The 19424-nt window shown below is 41.6% G+C and overlaps 1 protein-coding gene across 1 annotated transcript in view; it reads right to left on the reverse strand.

Moving 5' to 3' along the window:
- Window positions 1-1337: 1337 nt before the first annotated feature.
- Window positions 1338-19424, reverse strand: part of BCAS3 (BCAS3 microtubule associated cell migration factor) — a 1315291-nt gene continuing 1297204 nt past the window's right edge. Inside the window, exon 26 of the mRNA XM_040424689.1 lies at window positions 1338-2461. Coding sequence (XP_040280623.1) covers window positions 2313-2461 — 149 coding nt within the window. The 3' untranslated portion in view covers window positions 1338-2312. The remainder of the gene's footprint in view (window positions 2462-19424) is intronic.

Consider the following 19424-nt stretch of genomic DNA (forward strand, 5'->3'; position numbering starts at 1 on the left):
AAATTTAACTTACACAATGAAAAAAATTACCTTCAGGACAGAATCAAAACTGATATTATAATGGAATTACAGGTTTCATTAAGTCCCTTTTACACGGGCTGATGATCAGGCGTTTCTATGGTCGTTGTCTCATGAAAACATACCCAGTGATCACATCTTTTGTACAGCAACACACTTCCTCATGTAAACAGGAATGTGCTGCCGACAGTAATGAAACTGTTGCTGATCAGGAAATCTGTCCATGTAAAAGGACACTGAATCATAACAATAGCAAAGTTTATCAGTTGATAACATGGTAATAAAGAAGCATCAAATCCACAGATCACCAAAAAAAAAATTACTTAAAAGCAAGTGAGCGGAAAAATTTGGATCCATTTAGTAACTGCTGATCTTTAGTCCAATAAAATGTTCTATTTCCGAAAAGCCAAGTGTTTCCCCAAATAACCAACCTATTTCAAATCTATGGCTATCCTGAATTAAAGGGGTTGGCCCATCTGGCATATCACTAGTATGTCAGATAGGAGCAGGTCCCAGACATGGGACCCAGACCTATTTCCTGAACAGGCTCCCTAAAGTGAAGAGAGCCCAGCGTGCATGTGCACCAACCGTAAGTTCACCCCTATAGGAGTTTCAAAAATAGTCGGCTATTTCCAGCAGTCCAATAGCAGTGAATGGAAATGTGCTGGAGCGTACTCCATTCACCGCTATAGGACTTCCGAGTGCACTCATTTGCCTATTTTAAGAACTACCATAGTGATGAATGGAGAGAACACCATGAACACGTGGTATGCTGTTCTTCACTTTAGAGATAGTAGTGAGTTCCAGATATAGGATCCACACCTATCTGACATTGATGGCACATCCTAGCGATATGTCATCAATGTTCCAGATGGGCTAACCCTTTTAATTCTACCTACCAGAATGACCTATCAAGAACCAGTTGATGAAGGCCATTGTGCATAGTATATTCTCATACATCTTATGTCTTCAAAAACCTTTAGACTTTGACTTTTTATATTGGCTGTCCACAATAACAAAAAGCTTTGTTATTATGCAGTTGACTATTCTTACACATTGATCAAGAGATATTATTAAGCATTGATAAAAAGACGTTAGTTGTCAGATTCATCAAACTGCTATACAGTAACAGTAAAAAAAGGTTAAAGAGGTTGTGCAAACTAAGAAATAAGTTCTACCAGAGACAGCACATCTCTTGTCCATGGGTTATGTTTGGCATCGCAGCCCAGCTCATGGACAAGAGTGGCACTGTTTTAGGGGGGGGGGGAATGAAATTTTTCTTTTTGAATGCCAGACAACCCCTTTAAAATGCCAAGATAGATTCCGCATTAGGTTTATATTATCAGCGATGCAAGTATTCATTCATAGTAATACTTTTCACAGGCATAAAATGGGTATTTCCGAATATATTTTCTATCATGGATAGGCAATAAAAGGAGCCAAGCATATGCACATTAGCTGTTGCTGAAATAATTCTATAATGTCAGTAAGGAACGCTAGAAATAGATATAGAGTAAAACACCCCCCAGCATGCAATAATATAGCATAAGCATAGAATAGCATATCAACTTTTAATTTCTAAATGTCTCCAGTGGCAATGAGGAACCAGAGGACTTCTCCTCTTTCCCTTTATTACTACTTTATTCCCTTTAGATTAAAGCTGTATATCCCAATTTGGAAAACATAACAGACTCAGTGGCTTGGATGAGAACATTAGGGTTCTGAAGACAGGAATTTGTGTCATAATAGAACACTTTTGTTCATATTCATGTATGCTGTGTCAGGTATAATGGAAAAAGTGTGGAAATGCTACAATCATTATCTTGTAGGTTATTACACAAACATTCACCTTGGTTACTGGTAAATAACAAAATGGCGATACAATGGCTAAACCTGCTGTAGTAATCTCATAGGGAATCATTAGCATGGTAGTACATATGAACATTACATGTTTGCTACTAATTACAGTAATCTTTTTCAATACGAGTGTGCATTTCCCAAATAAATACATATGCCATGATTGCCAGTGTATGTCATGCCACTGCACAGTACATACTGTATGCAGGTAGAAATCACATTACGATTGTCTGTGTACTACTACTACTCAAGCAAATCCTACTATCAAAGCACTGATGCCCAAAGAAGACTAGGAGGAAAGAATCCTGTTCTAATATTCTTAAATCTATCCAAACTACACTAAACTACTTGTGACATGGATACCAATAAGGATAATCAAAAGTAAGCTGCGTTAAAACATTAATAAGATCGAAATCTCTCTTTTGTCACATTGTGTTTTATAGAAGTCCTGAGGGGAATAGGCTTAAAGGTTGATTTTCATTGCTTGGGAGAGTTGTCCTATAACCATCAAAGTTGCGTGGTATACTGCCACTGGTAGACCCAGAACTGTTACTTAGAGTCTCTATGCTTCCGTCTCGCTGAAGTCCTGAAATAAAACAGAAATGCAAATATAAGTCTTAACAATAATATTAATAATAATAATAATAATAATAATGATAAAGTGTATGATTGGTGTGAATTAAAGGGGCTATACATGGTTAAAGAAAGATGGCTGCTTTCCTTCAGAAACAAACCACACCTATATACAGGTTGAGTCCAGTATTGTGGCTCAACTCCGTTGAAGTCAATGGGCCTGAGCTGCAATGCCTCACACAACCTGTGGACAGATGTGGTGCTGGTTTTGGAAGAAAGCAGCCATGTTTTTCTTATCTTGAACAACACCCTTTTAAAAAGAGCAGAATTAAACACTTATGAACATGGCTTCATATGGAACAAAAATGGGTAAACTATATTCACATACACAATCCCATGGTTCACTTCAAGTTGAAACAATCAGGGAAATCTAAGTAATATAACATACAGTTGAAACCAGAATTTTACATACACCATATAAAAATGCATATATGTTCCTGTTTTTGGTCAATTAGGATTACCATAATTATTATTATTTTCCAAATGCCAGAATAATGAGATAGAGAGAATGTTTTAAGGCATTTTTATTACATTCTGCAATGTCAAAAGTTTACATACACTAAGATTACTATGCCTTTAAACAATTCTGGACTGCCCATATGATGATGTCATGTGTTTGGAAGCTCCTGTTAGGTTTGTTGGCAACATCTGAGTTAATTAGAGACGCACCAGTGGATGTATTTAAATGCACACCTGAAACAAAACTGCTTCTTTGTGTATCATCATGGGAAAGTGTAAAGAAATCAGCCGAAATATCAAAAAGGGACTGGTACAGGAGGGGCTGGTGCATTTCACAAAATAGATGGCATCATGAGGAAAGAAGATTATGTGGAAATACTGAAGCATCATCTCAAGACATCAGCCAGGAAGTTAACCACCTCCGGACCGCCTAACGCAGGATCGCGTTCCGGAGGTGGCAGCCCTGCGCAGAGTCACGCATATATGCGTCATCTCGCGATGGCCGAGATTTCCTGTGAGCGCGCGCACACAGGCGCGCGCGCTCACAGGAACGGAAGGTAAGAGAGTTGATCTCCAGCCTGCCAGCGGCGATCGTTCGCTGGCAGGCGGGAGATGTGTTTTTTTTAACCCCTAACAGGTATATTAGACGCTGTTTTGATAACAGCGTCTAATATACCTGCTACCTGGTCCTCTGGTGGTCCCCTTTGTTTGGATCGACCACCAGAAGACACAGGTAGCTCAGTAAAGTAGCACCAAGCACCACTACACTACACTACACTACACCCCCCCCCCGTCACTTATTAACCCCTTATTAGCCCCTGATCACCCCATATAGACTCCCTGATCACCCCCCTGTCATTGATTACCCCCCTGTCATTGATCAACCCCCTGTAAAGCTCCATTCAGACGTCCGCATGATTTTTACGGATCCACTGATAGATGGATCGGATCCGCAAAACGCATCCGGACGTCTGAATGAAGCCTTACAGGGGCGTGATCAATGACTGTGGTGATCACCCCATATAGACTCCCTGATCACCCCCCTGTCATTGATTACCCCCCTGTCATTGATTACCCCCCTGTAAAGCTCCATTCAGATGTCCGCATGATTTTTACGGATGCACTGATAGATGGATCGGATCCGCAAAACGCATCCGGACGTCTGAATGAAGCCTTACAGGGGCATGATCAATGACTGTGGTGATCACCCCATATAGACTCCCTGATCACCCCCCTGTCATTGATTACCCCCCTGTAAAGCTCCATTCAGATGTCCGCATGATTTTTACGGATGCACTGATAGATGGATCGGATCCGCAAAACGCATCCGGACGTCTGAATGAAGCCTTACAGGGGCATGATCAATGACTGTGGTGATCACCCCATATAGACTCCCTGATCACCCCCCTGTAAAGCTCCATTCAGATGTCCGCATGATTTTTACGGATGCACTGATAGATGGATCCGATCCGCAAAACGCATCCGGACGTCTGAATGAAGCCTTACAGGGGCATGATCAATGACTGTGGTGATCACCCCCCTGTCATTGATTACCCCCCTGTAAAGCTCCATTCAGATGTCCGCATGATTTTTACGGATGCACTGATAGATGGATCGGATCCGCAAAACGCATCCGGACGTCTGAATGAAGCCTTACAGGGGCATGATCAATGACTGTGGTGATCACCCCATATAGACTCCCTGATCACCCCCCTGTAAAGCTCCATTCAGATGTCCGCATGATTTTTACGGATGCACTGATAGATGGATCCGATCCGAAAAACGCATCCGGACGTCTGAATGAAGCCTTACAGGGGCATGATCAATGACTGTGGTGATCACCCCATATAGACTCCCTGATCACCCCCCTGTAAAGCTCCATTCAGATGTCCGCATGATTTTTACGGATGCACTGATAGATGGATCCGATCCGCAAAACGCATCCGGACGTCTGAATGAAGCCTTACAGGGGCATGATCAATGACTGTGGTGATCACCCCCCTGTCATTGATTACCCCCCTGTAAAGCTCCATTCAGATGTCCGCATGATTTTTACGGATGCACTGATAGATGGATCCGATCCGCAAAACGCATCCGGACGTCTGAATGAAGCCTTACAGGGGCATGATCAATGACTGTGGTGATCACCCCATATAGACTCCCTGATCACCCCCCTGTCATTGATCACCCCCCCTGTCATTGATCACCCCCCCTGTCATTGATCACCCCCCCTGTCATTGATCAACCCCCTGTCATTGATCAACCCCCTGTCATTGATCACCCCCCTGTCATTGATCACCCCCCCTGTCATTGATCACCCCTCTGTAAGGCTCCAGACATTTTTTTGGCCCAAGTTAGCGGAATTATTTTTTTTTTTCTTACAAAGTCTCATATTCCACTAACTTGTGTCAAAAAATAAAATCTCACATGAACTCACCATACCCCTCACGGAATCCAAATGCGTAAAATTTTTTAGACATTTATATTCCAGACTTCTTCTCACGCTTTAGGGCCCCTAGAATGCCAGGGCAGTATAAATACCCCACATGTGACCCCATTTCGGAAAGAAGACACCCCCAGGTATTCCGTGAGGGGCATATTGAGTCCATGAAAGATTGAAATTTTTGTCCCAAGTTAGCGTAACGGGAGACTTTGTGAGAAAAAAATGAAAAATATCAAATTCCGCTAACTTGTGCCAAAAAAAAAAAATTTCTATGAACTCGCCATGCCCCTCATTGAATACCTTGGGGTGTCTTATTTCCAAAATGGGGTCACATGTGGGGTATTTATACTGCCCTGGCATTCTAGGGGCCCCAAAGCGTGAGAAGAAGTCTGGTATCCAAATGTCTAAAAATGCCCTCCTAAAAGGAATTTGGGCACCTTTGCGCATCTAGGCTGCAAAAAAGTGTCACACATCTGGTATCGCCGTACTCAGGAGAAGTTGGGGAATGTGTTTTGGGGTGTCATTTTACATATACCATGCTGGGTGAGAGAAATATCTTGGTCAAATGCCAACTTTGTATAAAAAAATGGGAAAAGTTGTCTTTTGCCAAGATATTTCTCTCACCCAGCAAGGGTATATGTAAAATGACACCCCAAAACACATTCCCCAACTTCTCCTGAATACGGCGATACCACATGTGTGACACTTTTTTGCAGCCTAGGTGGGCAAAGGGGCCCATATTCCAAAGAGCAGGATTTCACAGGTCATTTTTTACAGAATTTGATTTCAAACTCCTTACCACACATTTGGGCCCCTAGAATGCCAGGGCAGTATAACTACCCCACAAGTGACCCCATTTTGGAAAGAAGACACCCCAAGGTATTTCGTGATGGGCATAGTGAGTTCATAGAAGTTTTTATTTTTTGTCACAAGTTAGTGGAATATGAGACTTTGTAAGAAAAAATAAAATAAAAAATAAATCATCATTTTCCGCTAACTTGTGACAAAAAATAAAAAGTTCTATGAACTCACTATGCCCATCAGCGAATACCTTAGGGTGTGTACTTTCCGAAATGGGGTCATTTGTGGGGTGTTTGTACTGTCTGGCCATTGTAGAACCTCAGGAAACATGACAGGTGCTCAGAAAGTCAGAGCTGCTTCAAAAAGCGGAAATTCACATTTTTGTAACATAGTTTGTAAACGCTATAACTTTTACCCAAACCATTTTTTTTTACCCAAACAAAATTTCTATATGGATCTCGTTTTTTTTGCAAAATTTTACAACTGAAAGTGAAAAATGTCATTTTTTTGCAAAAAAATCGTTAAATTTCGATTAATAACAAAAAAAGTAAAAATGTCAGCAGCAATGAAATACCACCAAATGAAAGCTCTATTAGTGAGAAGAAAAGGAGGTAAAATTCATTTGGGTGGTAAGTTGCATGACCGAGCAATAAACGGTGAAAGTAGTGTAGGTCAGAAGTGTAAAAAGTGGCCTGGTCTTTCAGGGTGTTTAAGCACTGGGGGCTGAAGTGGTTAAAGCTCGTAGCGGAAATGGGTCTTCCAAATGAACAATGACCCGAAGCATACTGCCAAACTGGTTACAAAGTGGCTTAAGGATAACAAAGTCAATGTTTTGGAGTGGCCATCACAAAGCCCTGATCTCAAGCCTATTGAAAATTTATGGGCAAAGCTGAAAAGGTAGGTGCGAGCAAGGTGACCAACAAACATGGCTCAGTTACACCAGTTTTGTCAGGAGGGATGGGCCCAAATTCAGACCAACTATTGTGAGAATCTTGTGGAAGGATATCCAATAGTTTGACCCAAGTCATACAGTTTAAGGGCAATGGTACCAAATATTAATAAAATGTATGTAAACTTTTGATTTTGCAGAAAGTAATAAAAATGCCTTAAAACATTCTCTCTCTCTCTCTCTCTCTCATTCTGGCATTTGGCAAATAATAATAGTTATATTTTATATTGTGTATGTAAACTTCTGGTTTTAACTGTATAAAAAATGTTTGAAAATGAATATAACCACATATACAATTTTTAAACTGCACATATTACTGGAGAATATAGCTATTTGTATATATGCGAAAGAATCTGGAGAGAACAGGAACATTTTATAATAGATGTGTACTATTATTTCATATTACAACATATACCCCATTTCTAGAATCAATTCATTCTGTATTTATTAGATGCACAGTTATACAACAGCCATATCACCGACATAAAACTGTAATCAACCATCTAAAATATTTTTCTGGCTTTTATCACACATTTGTTTTCCTTCCACTGTAGACTAACTTTTATGCTTTTGGTTTTAAGTCTTTACACATACATGACTACACATACCTAACATAACTTTTCAAATGATAGTTACTAAAAATACTAAAACTTTCTCAAACAGCTTTGGTCATTAATGGAATAAAAAAGCAGGTAAGTAGTTACAAATATTAGTTATAAATAATCTCTAACTTCCTTGTAGTATGTTTCTTACACTAAGCCACTTTCTCTTTTCTTATGTTTGTTGCCCTGTTTCCAGTTTAGTGATGACTGTGAATGAACGTATTTGCTAGCTGACAGCGCTTTGTGTTTTTAGCAGGCTTTGGTCTATTTCCTCCCTGTTATTTGTCCACACTCTTGTTCTGGTAACTTGTAAGGTTTACGGCGTCACATCACATTTCCTGTGTATAAACAGTGTTGTCCTGGTCATATTTAATCTTGGCTAAGATCTCTTCGTAAGAACTGTTCTTTTTTCGGAAAGTATTTCCGCTTTAGAGGCCCTTATCAAGAAATCATTTGTTGACTTCTGGCTCCAGGCTCCAATAAAAGTCAGTGAGCAGACACTTCATTTGGGCGTGGGTTACTGTGTCACACCTACAATTTGTAGCTTGATAACAATTGGAGTCTCTTTGCTTATTGCACCCACTTTACAAATATCTAGGTGTGGAATGTAAAGAGCAACACAGGTAAGAGCTGCTAATTTAAAGATTTATCTATAATGCTAGATGGCTGATGTTCTTACTGAATGATGTGTTCTGAGTCATTAGTGCAGCGTGCTACTACATAGGGTTGTTTCGATACCAAAATTTTGATTCGGTTTCGATATCATAAAAAAGTATTGCGATACTCGATACCATTCGATACTACGTGAAAAAAATTAGAAAAATCTGTGTGCATTCCGCATTTTATGGAACATCCGGTCCATAATCGAACAGCCCTATCTTATTTTTTGGGAGGACAAGTTGACAAAAAAAAAAAATGGCGAATCACGCAGTTTTTCTTTTCTTTTTTTCTTTTACAGCGTTCACAGCATAGGAGATAATTTTTTATATTTTAATAATTTGGAGTTTTTGGACATGGCAACATGTAATATTTTATTTATTGTTTATATATTTTATGTGTAAAATTGGGAAAGGGGGTGATTTATACTTGGTGTTTGTCTTAAAAAAAAATCTTTTTAGTTTTTTTAACAGTTTATTTAATCCTTTTACACCCTTGTCCTATTCACCCTGATAGAGCTCCATCAGGGTGAATAGGACTTCACACTCTCCCTGCTACCCTTTAGTAGCGTCCTGGCTGCCATGGTAACCAATTGGAGCCCCAGGATTACACTGCTGGGGCTCCGATCAGAAGCTGCCACTGCACCACCCCTCCTCCTCCCCTCTGCGCTCTCATTGGTGGCAGCGGCAGCAGCGGCACAGGTCGGAGGGAGAGACTTCTTCCTTCTCCCCATGCTGCTGAGGGAACATGGCCTCGCTGAGAGCAGCGCGGCATGTTCTCTGATACTGAGCTGTGCAGTAGCACAGCCTAGTATCGATAAAATGCAAATCCTGGTATCGTATCGATACCGGGCTAAAAGTATCAATTGAGTATCGAAAGTATAGAGGTACACTGCAGAAAGAGGTGAAAATGTGTTTTAATGTGACATCTGTACTTTTTTTTTATATATGCTCCTGAGTTATAGGGCTTTAGAAACTGAAGCTGGGTGGGGCTGTGCTACCCTCCCCATAGGGATCAGAAAGTATTGTAAGACAGTGGATTTCTCGACTGTGAAATGAGCAGATGCAGAAGGAAGCAACCCTGGAACAAAACCAGCCAAAGAAGAAAATGTATATGCCACTGATCAGTGAGTGTGGATACTCTGTGCCAACTACCTGGCTTGGCTTTGGGCTAAACCCTAAGGTCATTATTCCGATGCTCCCCTGGTATTCTCCCTTTAACTAGATTGCTACATTTTGGGATAGTCCCAGTATAGTTGACAGCTGACCCAGTGGTGTAAGCATTGGAAGCGCTATGCACAGAAAATGAACCAAAACCACAGGCACAGTCTGAACAGTCACTTACACTTATTATGTGATTTTTGGTAGAACTTGACTGTAACAAACTTGGCTCAATAGCTGAAATGCAGGAAAACTGCACCACGATCACAGAAGCAGTCTGGACAGTCTCTAATACTGGAACTGCAGATAATAGCAAGAGAGAACTGGAGACACTAGGAGAGCTTGCGGGTGGGCAAGTGATGGATGCAGGAAAAAGGCAGGCAAGACAGACTAGGAGAACTTAAACACGAACTTGAACTTAAAGCTAAACTATGATGTCAGGAGTATACAGGTAGGATAGGTACACAGCAGGAACATAGACAGAAAAACAGACTGGATAAAATAAGAGAATCACTGAAGCAAACATCTTTCAAACACCTTTGTTGGTCATAGGAAATCTTAACCTCAGGCACATTTTGGCTGGAGAGAGTGCCTTATATATCCAGGGACCCACAGCCATTGGCCCTTTAAGAGGCCACAAAGGTAACATGCTTGTTACCTAAGAGAACAGAGTTAGTAGCTCAGGGTGTGTGTCCTAGCTCTGTAGTGTGTCCTTTCTGCTGCAGATGGAGGCAGTTGAATGATGAAACTCAACATGTGCTCCTGTTTCAGTGAGCAGGACATAAAAATGTGAAAAAAAGCAGGTGGCGCTATACAGAAAGATTCAACCCCGTAGTGACCACCCATACGTGTTTTTACGGCGGTCACTAAGGGGCCTTAGGCTGGGCCGCAAGTTTTTTTACGGCGGCCCAGTATAAGCGCTGCACGGGTCCCCCGTGCAGCGGGGACCCGGCTCTCACATGAGACTGCGGCTCTAACAGCCTGGACCATCAGGAGTGCCGTTCCGGGCTGTTTATGGGGCCCACCACATGTAAAGTGCAGACAGAGGGAATGGACTTCCGCTGTCTTCCATCAGCACCCCGCAAATGCGATCACGGGGTGCCGATGTGTGTGAAGGCTGCCTGGGGTCTGATGTAGGACCCAGACAAGCCTTCAGTAATTTCCATCAGGCTGCGCCTCTCTGGTGCAGCCTGCTGGTCAATGTTAGAATAGCATTGCCATTAAAATGCAATGCACTATAGGGATTGTGTATTGCATTTTAAAAGTAATCAAAAAGCTGTCTGTTATAGTCCCCTTGTGGGACTATTAATTGGTAAAAAAAAGTTAAAAAAAACTATTTATTCAATAAAAAAAATCCCATAAAAGACGCTTTTTTTCTATTGAAAAAATACTTTTTAATGAAAAAAAAAAATGCAAAAAAAAAAATCTTCCCTATATGTTTGGTATTTCCGCATCTATAATGTAAATTATCCCCTACGGTGAACGCCGTAAAAAAAAAAAAAAGACAGAATTGCTAATTTATTCTTAGTTGCCACCGAAAAAACGATAATAATAACAAGCGATCAAAAAGCGCCATTTACTCCAAAATGATCCTGCAAAAATCAAGCTTTCACACAACTCCACAGAAAGAAAAATAAATAAGTTATGGGTCTTGGGAAGCAGCAATGCAAAAACATTTTTTCTTTAAAAAAAGGGGTTTTGCTCACACAGAAGTCTCCACCATCTTAGATCAAAGGGGAAGATACATCATCCATATTTGCTACCTGAACAACGTTCTGTATACAGTAGTGGGCTTATATGCCCCTAATAAGAAACAGTACAGATTCCTACAAAAACTACTTAACAAAGTTAATTCCATACAGAAAGGCAGGGTCATTATATGCGGAGACTTCAACACTGTTCCTGATCTGTCCCTTGACACCACTACCTCCACTAGGAGTGCCTCTGCAAACCTCGCCCAATTATTACTACACAACTCCCTTTATGACATATGGCGTATTCTACACGCCTCAGAAAGGGACTATACCTACTTCTCGCCCTCCCACCATTCCTACTCCCGCATAGACCTGATCCTAGTTGATGGTAGTTCCATTGGCCAGATACAAAAAGCGGATATCGGGTTAATTACGTGGTCAGACCACGCAGCAACCACTGTGGAAATTATGGAGCAGTTCCAATACCCCCATAGTCAGCTCTGGAGAGCTAATGATTTCATTTTAACTCATTCTCAATATACAAAGGAGATAACTAAAGAAATAGAAGAGTATTTCCTCTTTAATTTAGCCTCGGTTTCTGACCCCTCAATGGTGTGGCTTGCGCACAAAGCGTACATAAGAGGAGTTTTGATTAAACTAGGCCACATAGACAAAAAGCAGAGGGAAAAAACCCAGAGGGATCTATTATCCCAAATAGAACAGTTAGAAAAAGCTAATAAGGTTGCTCCAAACGTGAATACATCACACACCTTGAGGTCCCTCAGATTGAAATTAAGGGAACTTTTATTACACTCCTACGAACATGCTCTGAAGAAAACTAAAGCTAGGTATTATTCCCAAGCTAACAAGGCAGGAAGATTGCTTGCAAACAGGATAAAGGCTAGAGCTTCTAAATCCCGCATAGCCTTCCTATGGAACGCGGCCAAATCCCAAAAAATATATGACCCTAAACACATTGCAAATCGATTTATGGAATTTTACTCCCATCTCTATAATCTAGATCAGGACCCACATATCAACCCCCCCCCTCCCGCTGTCATAGACAAATTCCTGGATTCATTGTCCCTACCCACTCTTGCCACGGAGAGTGTAAACTCTCTCAATTCTCCCATAACAGCAGAAGAATTTCTCCGTATAATCCGCCATCTCCCGAGCCACAAAAGCCCTGGACCTGATGGCCTATCTAACATGTACTATAAATTGTACGCCCCAACATTAATGACCCACCTTCAGGCCTCCCTGTCTCGTGCCGCATCGGATGGAAGGATGCCAAAAGAAATGTTAGAAGCAATCATAGTGACCTTGCCGAAACCGGGAAAAGACCCAGATACCCCACAAAATTTCCGCCCAATATCTCTCTTGAATGTGGATCTCAAAATTTACCCGAAATTGATAGCTAATAGGCTAGCCCCTATCATTCCGACCTTAATTAACCCAGACCAAGTGGGCTTTGTGCAGAAAAGGCAAATCACTGACAACTCAAGGAGAGTCCTAAATTTAATAGATTACGCAAATAGATCTGCTAAACCAGCGCTCTTCATTGGCCTGGACGCCGAGAAGGCATTCGACCGGGTCAATTGGTCGTTTGTCTTCTCGGTGCTCGAGAAAATGGGCTTTCCACACCAGATGATTAGAGCCATCAGGGCACTGTATAAAGATCCCTCAGCTAGGGTCCTTGCTCCTTATCAGATTCTTTCACTCTGACTAACGGCACGAGACAGGGATGTCCTCTTTCCCCACTTATTTTCATTTTATCCATAGAGCCCTTAGCCCAGGCGATAAGGAGGTCCCCAGAGATATCGGGCATTCAAATAGGGGATAGACAACACCGTATCTCATTATATGCGGACGACATTATACTTACATTTACCAACCCTGACCAGTCATTATCAGCAGCGATGAATATAATACGTGAGTTCGGTACCCTGTCTTATTACAAGATTAACGAGACTAAGTCACAAGTCCTCCCACTGGGTTTACCTCCAGAAGAGCTAACTCGCCTGCAGGAAAAGTTTCCCCTAGACTGGAGATCAGATGACATTTTATATTTAGGAATGCGTCTTTGCTCCACCCCTCACAACCTTTACAAAGCTAACTTCTCCCAGTTGATACCAACACTTTAATCTGAACTTAACAATATAGCGAAAACAGAGTTATCTTGGATCGGGCGAATAGCTGCGTTCCAACAACACATCCTCCCAAAAATGCTATATCTGTTTCGGACCATCCCCATCCCAAACTCCTTCTTTAAGCTTTCCAACAAAATGCTTAACAAGTTTATATGGCAGAAGGGACCACCAAGAATTGCTCGGGGTATAATGAATAGACACAAGAAGAAAGGGGGTCTTAGCCTACCGAACATCTTTGACTATTATATAGCTTCCAGAATCAACCAACTGAAGGCATGGTGGGTGGGATATGAGTCTATAAACTGGGTTCACATAGAACAATCCCAGGCTCCCTTACATAACCTCAAAGCCTTACTTTTAGCGTACATAAGCAAAAAATCTCCTATCCCGACTCAATCATTTTTTGTCTCATCATCACTAGTCTTGTGGAAATCATATGCAGCCAAAGCGGCAAATAATCAGGTGTCATTTTCACACTTAGCCCCACTAGATTATTTATCTCTGCTCACTCCTGACCTACAACTAACAGCATGGAAAGAAAGTGGAGTACTTTCTGTGGGTGAGCTGTTGATAAATGCACAGACCAAGCCCTTTGCGGAATTACAACAGTCCTATGGAATTCCGAGTGGAGAAATATTTAAGTATCTGAGAATCAAACACATCCTTAATGATACTCCTATGACTATTGGCAACGGGGTCTTACAACTGTTGAAGCATTAGAACCTTCCCAATTCATCCTCGTCAGGAATTAAGGCTATATATTCCCTTCTTGGTAACAAGCTATCCTTTATTAAAACAGCCCCATTCATAGCCTGGGAGAAAGATCTAGGTCAATCCTATACTCTCGCCCAATGGTCCACTGCCATTGGAATCGCCTCATCCCACCTGAAATGTACTACCCATTTTGAATCATACATGAAAACGGTGTTGAGATGGTACTATACTCCTCTTAGACTTAGGCAAATTTATCCGGGGGTGTCCCATGCTTGCTGGAGAGGATGCGGTGGGAAGGGGTCCTTGTTTCATATCCTATGGGATTGCCCCAACCTTAAAGATTTATGGGCCCAAATCTTCCAAACAGTATCTTGTTTGACTAAAGCCTCAATTCTGCCTGACCCTGCTCTAGCCCTGTTATTTTTAAAGCTAAATGAAATTCCCAGAGAGGCAAGAGTAATAAGCTTACATATGTTTCTAGCCACAAAACTTCGGATAGTGACCTACTGGAAAAGTAGGAGAATACCGTCCCTTTCTGAAATTATAGAATCAGTGGCCACTACTTCGGTATACGAAAAAATGATGGCATATAAGGATGCTAGATTCCACAAATATGAGATGGATTGGGCAAAATGGGATATTATACAGGCTCGTTATGGAACCCCACTCTGTCCCTGACCTACCCCATATTATTCGGGACACTCTGGTGGGGAAAATCATCCTATGGAGAGCCAATTCGCCCTTATTCAAGATATAACGCTATGATTGGTGCAAAGTAATGTGATAATGTACTTTTATGGTATGTTGTGCTTTTACGGATATTCTCATACTACGCGGATACCCTAACCCCTTTCTTTTCTTTCCCCCCTCTATATGTTCCCCACCCTCCATTATCCCTTGGTTATGTATAATTTGACTTATGATGTAAATCAGAGATGTATGACGGAAATATGCTTCTGTATTACCTTTTCTTGAAAATGACAAAAACTATTGACAAATAAAAAAAAACTATATGTATTTGGTATCACTGTAATCGTACTGACCAAGAGAATGAAGATATTATGTTATATATATACGGCGAAAAATGAACGCCGTAATATTTATAACATAAAAACGCAAAGTTAATAAACGTTAATAAGAAAGTCATGTGTAAATGGCGCCATTAAAAACGACAACTTGTCCCGCAAAAAACAAGCCCTCATTAAGCTATATAGACGGAAAAATAAAAAAGTTATAGCTCTTGGAACGCGACTATGAAAAAAGGAAGAAAAACGCTTGGTCAGTAAGGCCTAAAATAGGCTGGTCACTAAGGGATTAATTGAATAACTCAGTAGCTATAATACATTTTTAATTACATGCAATTACAGAAGTATTCAGATCCAGGTGTTGGTTTGAAAACTAGAATATTTTTCCGTGGGTCCGCTGCTTCCTCCTGCAGTCATGCAAGGAGCGACAATAAAAGCTGCATGGGAGCAGGTGTTGTGAATGGTCAGGGACACAACCACTAGACTAGTTAGGGTGACAGTAGTGAATAATGATGCAACTGTTCACATGTGGGAAACAGGGTGGGAGTGTGTGGCTCAGCCAGCAGGGTGCAAGCATGGGCGTGTGCCAGCTGGGTGGCAGCATTGTGAGATCTGGAGCCAAAAATATCCGGGGTAGACCATCTGCTACTCAGATGCCTACCTGTCTGGGAATAAATAGCGGTGTATGGCTTCATAGAGGCAACGGCAGGCAGTCAGCATGCAGTGGTGGGGTTAAACTGCCATACTCCAGTGTGGGAATTCTTCATCAAGTTGTCGGAGGATGTCAGTGTGACCATATGTAGGATCTGTGGGAGGAGGTGAAGCGCTGTCAGGGTGCCAACATGGCACCACGGGCCTGGGTCAACACAGGGAGCATCACCATAATGTGGCCTGGGAAAACTGTAGCTGTAGCACGACCGCTGGATCTCCCAGTGGCCCACACCCCTTCTCCAGCAGCAAGGCTCCACCTCAGTAGAAGGGAGCTGTGTTTCCTTCCCATCGTCTACTGTCCCGATACTCCTCCTCCTCGTCACGCATTTCTCCAGCAATCTTTAACCGAGGTGATTGCAAAGAGACAACAGTATGCGTGCACTCATCCAATCTCGCAGAAGCTCATCATGCACCTGGCCAAGTTGCTGGTACTACAGTCCATGTGGTTGACTCTGCCCATTGTCAGGGAACTGATGGCTTTTGCTGAGCCAAGGTGGAGAATCCCAAGCAGGGCCGGACTGGGAACTGAAAGTGGCCCTGGACAAAAAACTAAAAGTGTCCCAATTTTGTAGACAGGTCCAAATTAAGAGAAGGTGGGTCAACACAAGTAGGCTGGATCAACAATACCATAGTGCAAAACACCAGCCCAGCAGAACCAAATAACACAGTGTAGCACAATATACTGCTCCAAAAGCTGTCCCATCAATAGCTACCATCTTCTGTCCTCCTCCTCCAGTTGTCTATGGAGAAGGGGCTTAGGAAGTGAGGTGCAGACCATAGCAGTTGAATTCCGTAGGGAATGTGCGGTCGCTGGCCAGGTACATGAGTACCTGATTCTCATGAAGTTAATTACTGTAAAGAGCTCATTATGTACCCGGTCAGCGGCAGGGAGGTGGACTTGGGTGGCAGCTGCGGACAAGAATAGGACATGTTCTATCTTTTGCGGAGCTGCGGACCCGAAGATCCATCCCCATAGAAAATGAATGGGTCTGCACCCGCTCCCCAAAAATTGCGGAACGGATGCGGACCCATTTGCGGACGTGTGAATGGAGCCTGTTCAATACTGATCAATTACTGACCGTGTAAAGGTGGATACTCAAAAGACAGGATCTGTTTTTTTTGGGTCGTTCTGACAGATCAGAAGAAGGGAAAAATAAACAATGAATTCAACACAAACTTACTGCTGACACCTTCCCCACTCTGTCATGCCTACTTGTAACAGTAGATAACAGAACAGGTTCTCTAGCAATATATGTGTACGGTGTAAAATGAGACTGCTTAGTAGTATCAATGGCTAACAGGTTAACTAGCAATCTATGTTGAAACAGCAGACGGTGTAAAATGAGACCGCTCTTTCACTCTATAGTAGAATCTTGGGCCACTGCAGGGTTGAGTTCATTCTTCAGTTATTTGGTCAGATAATTCCAGCAGTTACTGTATGGTGAGCCAAAATCAGGAGCCAATCCTACCCACAGAAAATGTATCATGAAAAGTTCTGAGCCTAATAGTGATGCGCCGATGCGCACATCCATATATTGTATGTGATCTGCCTGTCATACTGACACACAGTAACTGTTTCACTACCAGAAAGGACTAGCTATGCATATTGCTGCAATGCACAGTGATGCACACCGAGGTGCACTCTCCCTACAGGCTGGGATTTAGCGGATTTAATGTGCTTCATGACGAATTAATTCAGAACAAAGGAAATTATGGGGGAAAAAATCGGTGAAGTGTCCAAATCAAATTTTTGAAAACTTAGCTTAGAGATTTTCCATGGTGTAAATCATTGGTAGTGAAATCACAGACTTCACCAATGCTATCTACAGTGGATATTAAAAAGTCTACACACCCCTGTTAAAATGTCAGCATGGCACATCTTGACTTGGCAAGATTTGCCCACTCTTCTTTGCAAAAACACTCCAAATCTGTTAGATTGCGACCATTCCAAAACTTTAATCTTCTGGTGAAGCCATTCCTTTGTTGATTTGGATGTATGCTTTGGGTCGTTGTCATGCTGAAAGATGAAGTTCCTCTTCATGTTCAGCTTTTTAGCAGAAGCCTGAAGGTTTTGTGCCAATATTGACTGGTATTTGGAACTGTTCATAATTCCCTCTAGTGTAACTAGAGGCCCCAGTTCCAGCTAAAGAAAAACAGCCCCAAAGCATGATGCTGCCACCACCATGCTTCACTGTGGGTATGGTGTTCTTTTGGTGATGTGCAGTGTTTTTGCGCCAAACATATCTTTTGGAATTATGGCCAAAAAGTTCAACCTTGGTTTCATCAGACCATAAAACCTTTTCCCACATGCTTTTGGGAGACTTCAGATGTGTTTTTGCAAAATGTAGCCTGGCTTGGATGTTTTTCTTCGTAAGAAAAGGTTTTCTTCTTGCCACTCTACCCCATAGCCCAGACATATGAAGAATACGGGAGATTTTTGTCACATGTACCACACAGCCAGTACTTGCCAGATATTCCTGCAGCTCCTTTAATGTTGCTGTAGGCCTCTTGGTAGCCTCCCAAACCAGTTTTCTTCTCGTCTTTCTATCAATTTTGGAGAAACGTCCAGTTCTTGGTAATGTCACTGTGGTGCCATATTTTCTCCACTTGTGATGACTGTCTTGACTCTGTTCCATGGTATATCTAATGCCTTGGAAATTCTTTTGTACCCTTCTCCTGACTGATACCTTTTAACAATGAGATCCCTCTGATGCTTTGGAATCTCTATGTGGACCATGGCTTTTGCTGTGGGATGCGACTAAGAAAATTTCAAGAAAGACCAACTAGAGAAGCTGAACTTTATTTGGGGTTAGTCAGAGGCACTTTAAATGATGGCAGGTGTATGCTGACTCCTATTTAACATGATTTTGAATGTGATTGCTTAATTCTGAACACAGCTACATCCCCAGTTATAAGAGGCTGTGCACACTTATGCAACCACATTATTTTAGTTTGTTTTTTTTTGTTTTCTTCCCTACACCTAAAAGATTTCAGTTTGTTTTTCAATTTAATGGTACAGTTTATAGGTCACATTAAAGGTGGAAAAAGTTCTGAAATGATTTATCTTTGTCTCATTATTTTACAGCACACAAACCTGACATTTTAACAGGTGTGTGTAGACTTTTTATATCAACTGTATAACACCTAACAAGATTATTTTGACTCCTTTAGCACTAAAAATCTATATTAACCATACACATATTTGGTTAGACCAACAGCTGTATCTCCAGATGTTTTGAAATTTGCTTCAGATTTGTTTTGCCTAATTGTTAAAAAATGGAATTTGGGTCTGAATCGATTCTACAGGAAGGAGAGAGAGGGGTGAAACACAAGAAATAAATCTAAAGAAATTTGGGTTAGTTAGATTCCAAATATTTTGGATAATTCTGGACAAATTTGAATCATTCACCTATACTCCAGATCAACTTTGCACACATGAACGCCCAGTACGATTGAGCCTGCATTTCTTCTCAATGTGCAAAGGAGTATAAGCCACTACCAGAGACGTCTGGTGGCAGCTTATCTTCTTTGAGATCAAGAATCAGGCATGT

This window comes from Bufo bufo, chromosome 3 (assembly GCF_905171765.1).
Source record: "Bufo bufo chromosome 3, aBufBuf1.1, whole genome shotgun sequence".
Lineage (NCBI taxonomy): Eukaryota > Metazoa > Chordata > Amphibia > Anura > Bufonidae > Bufo > Bufo bufo.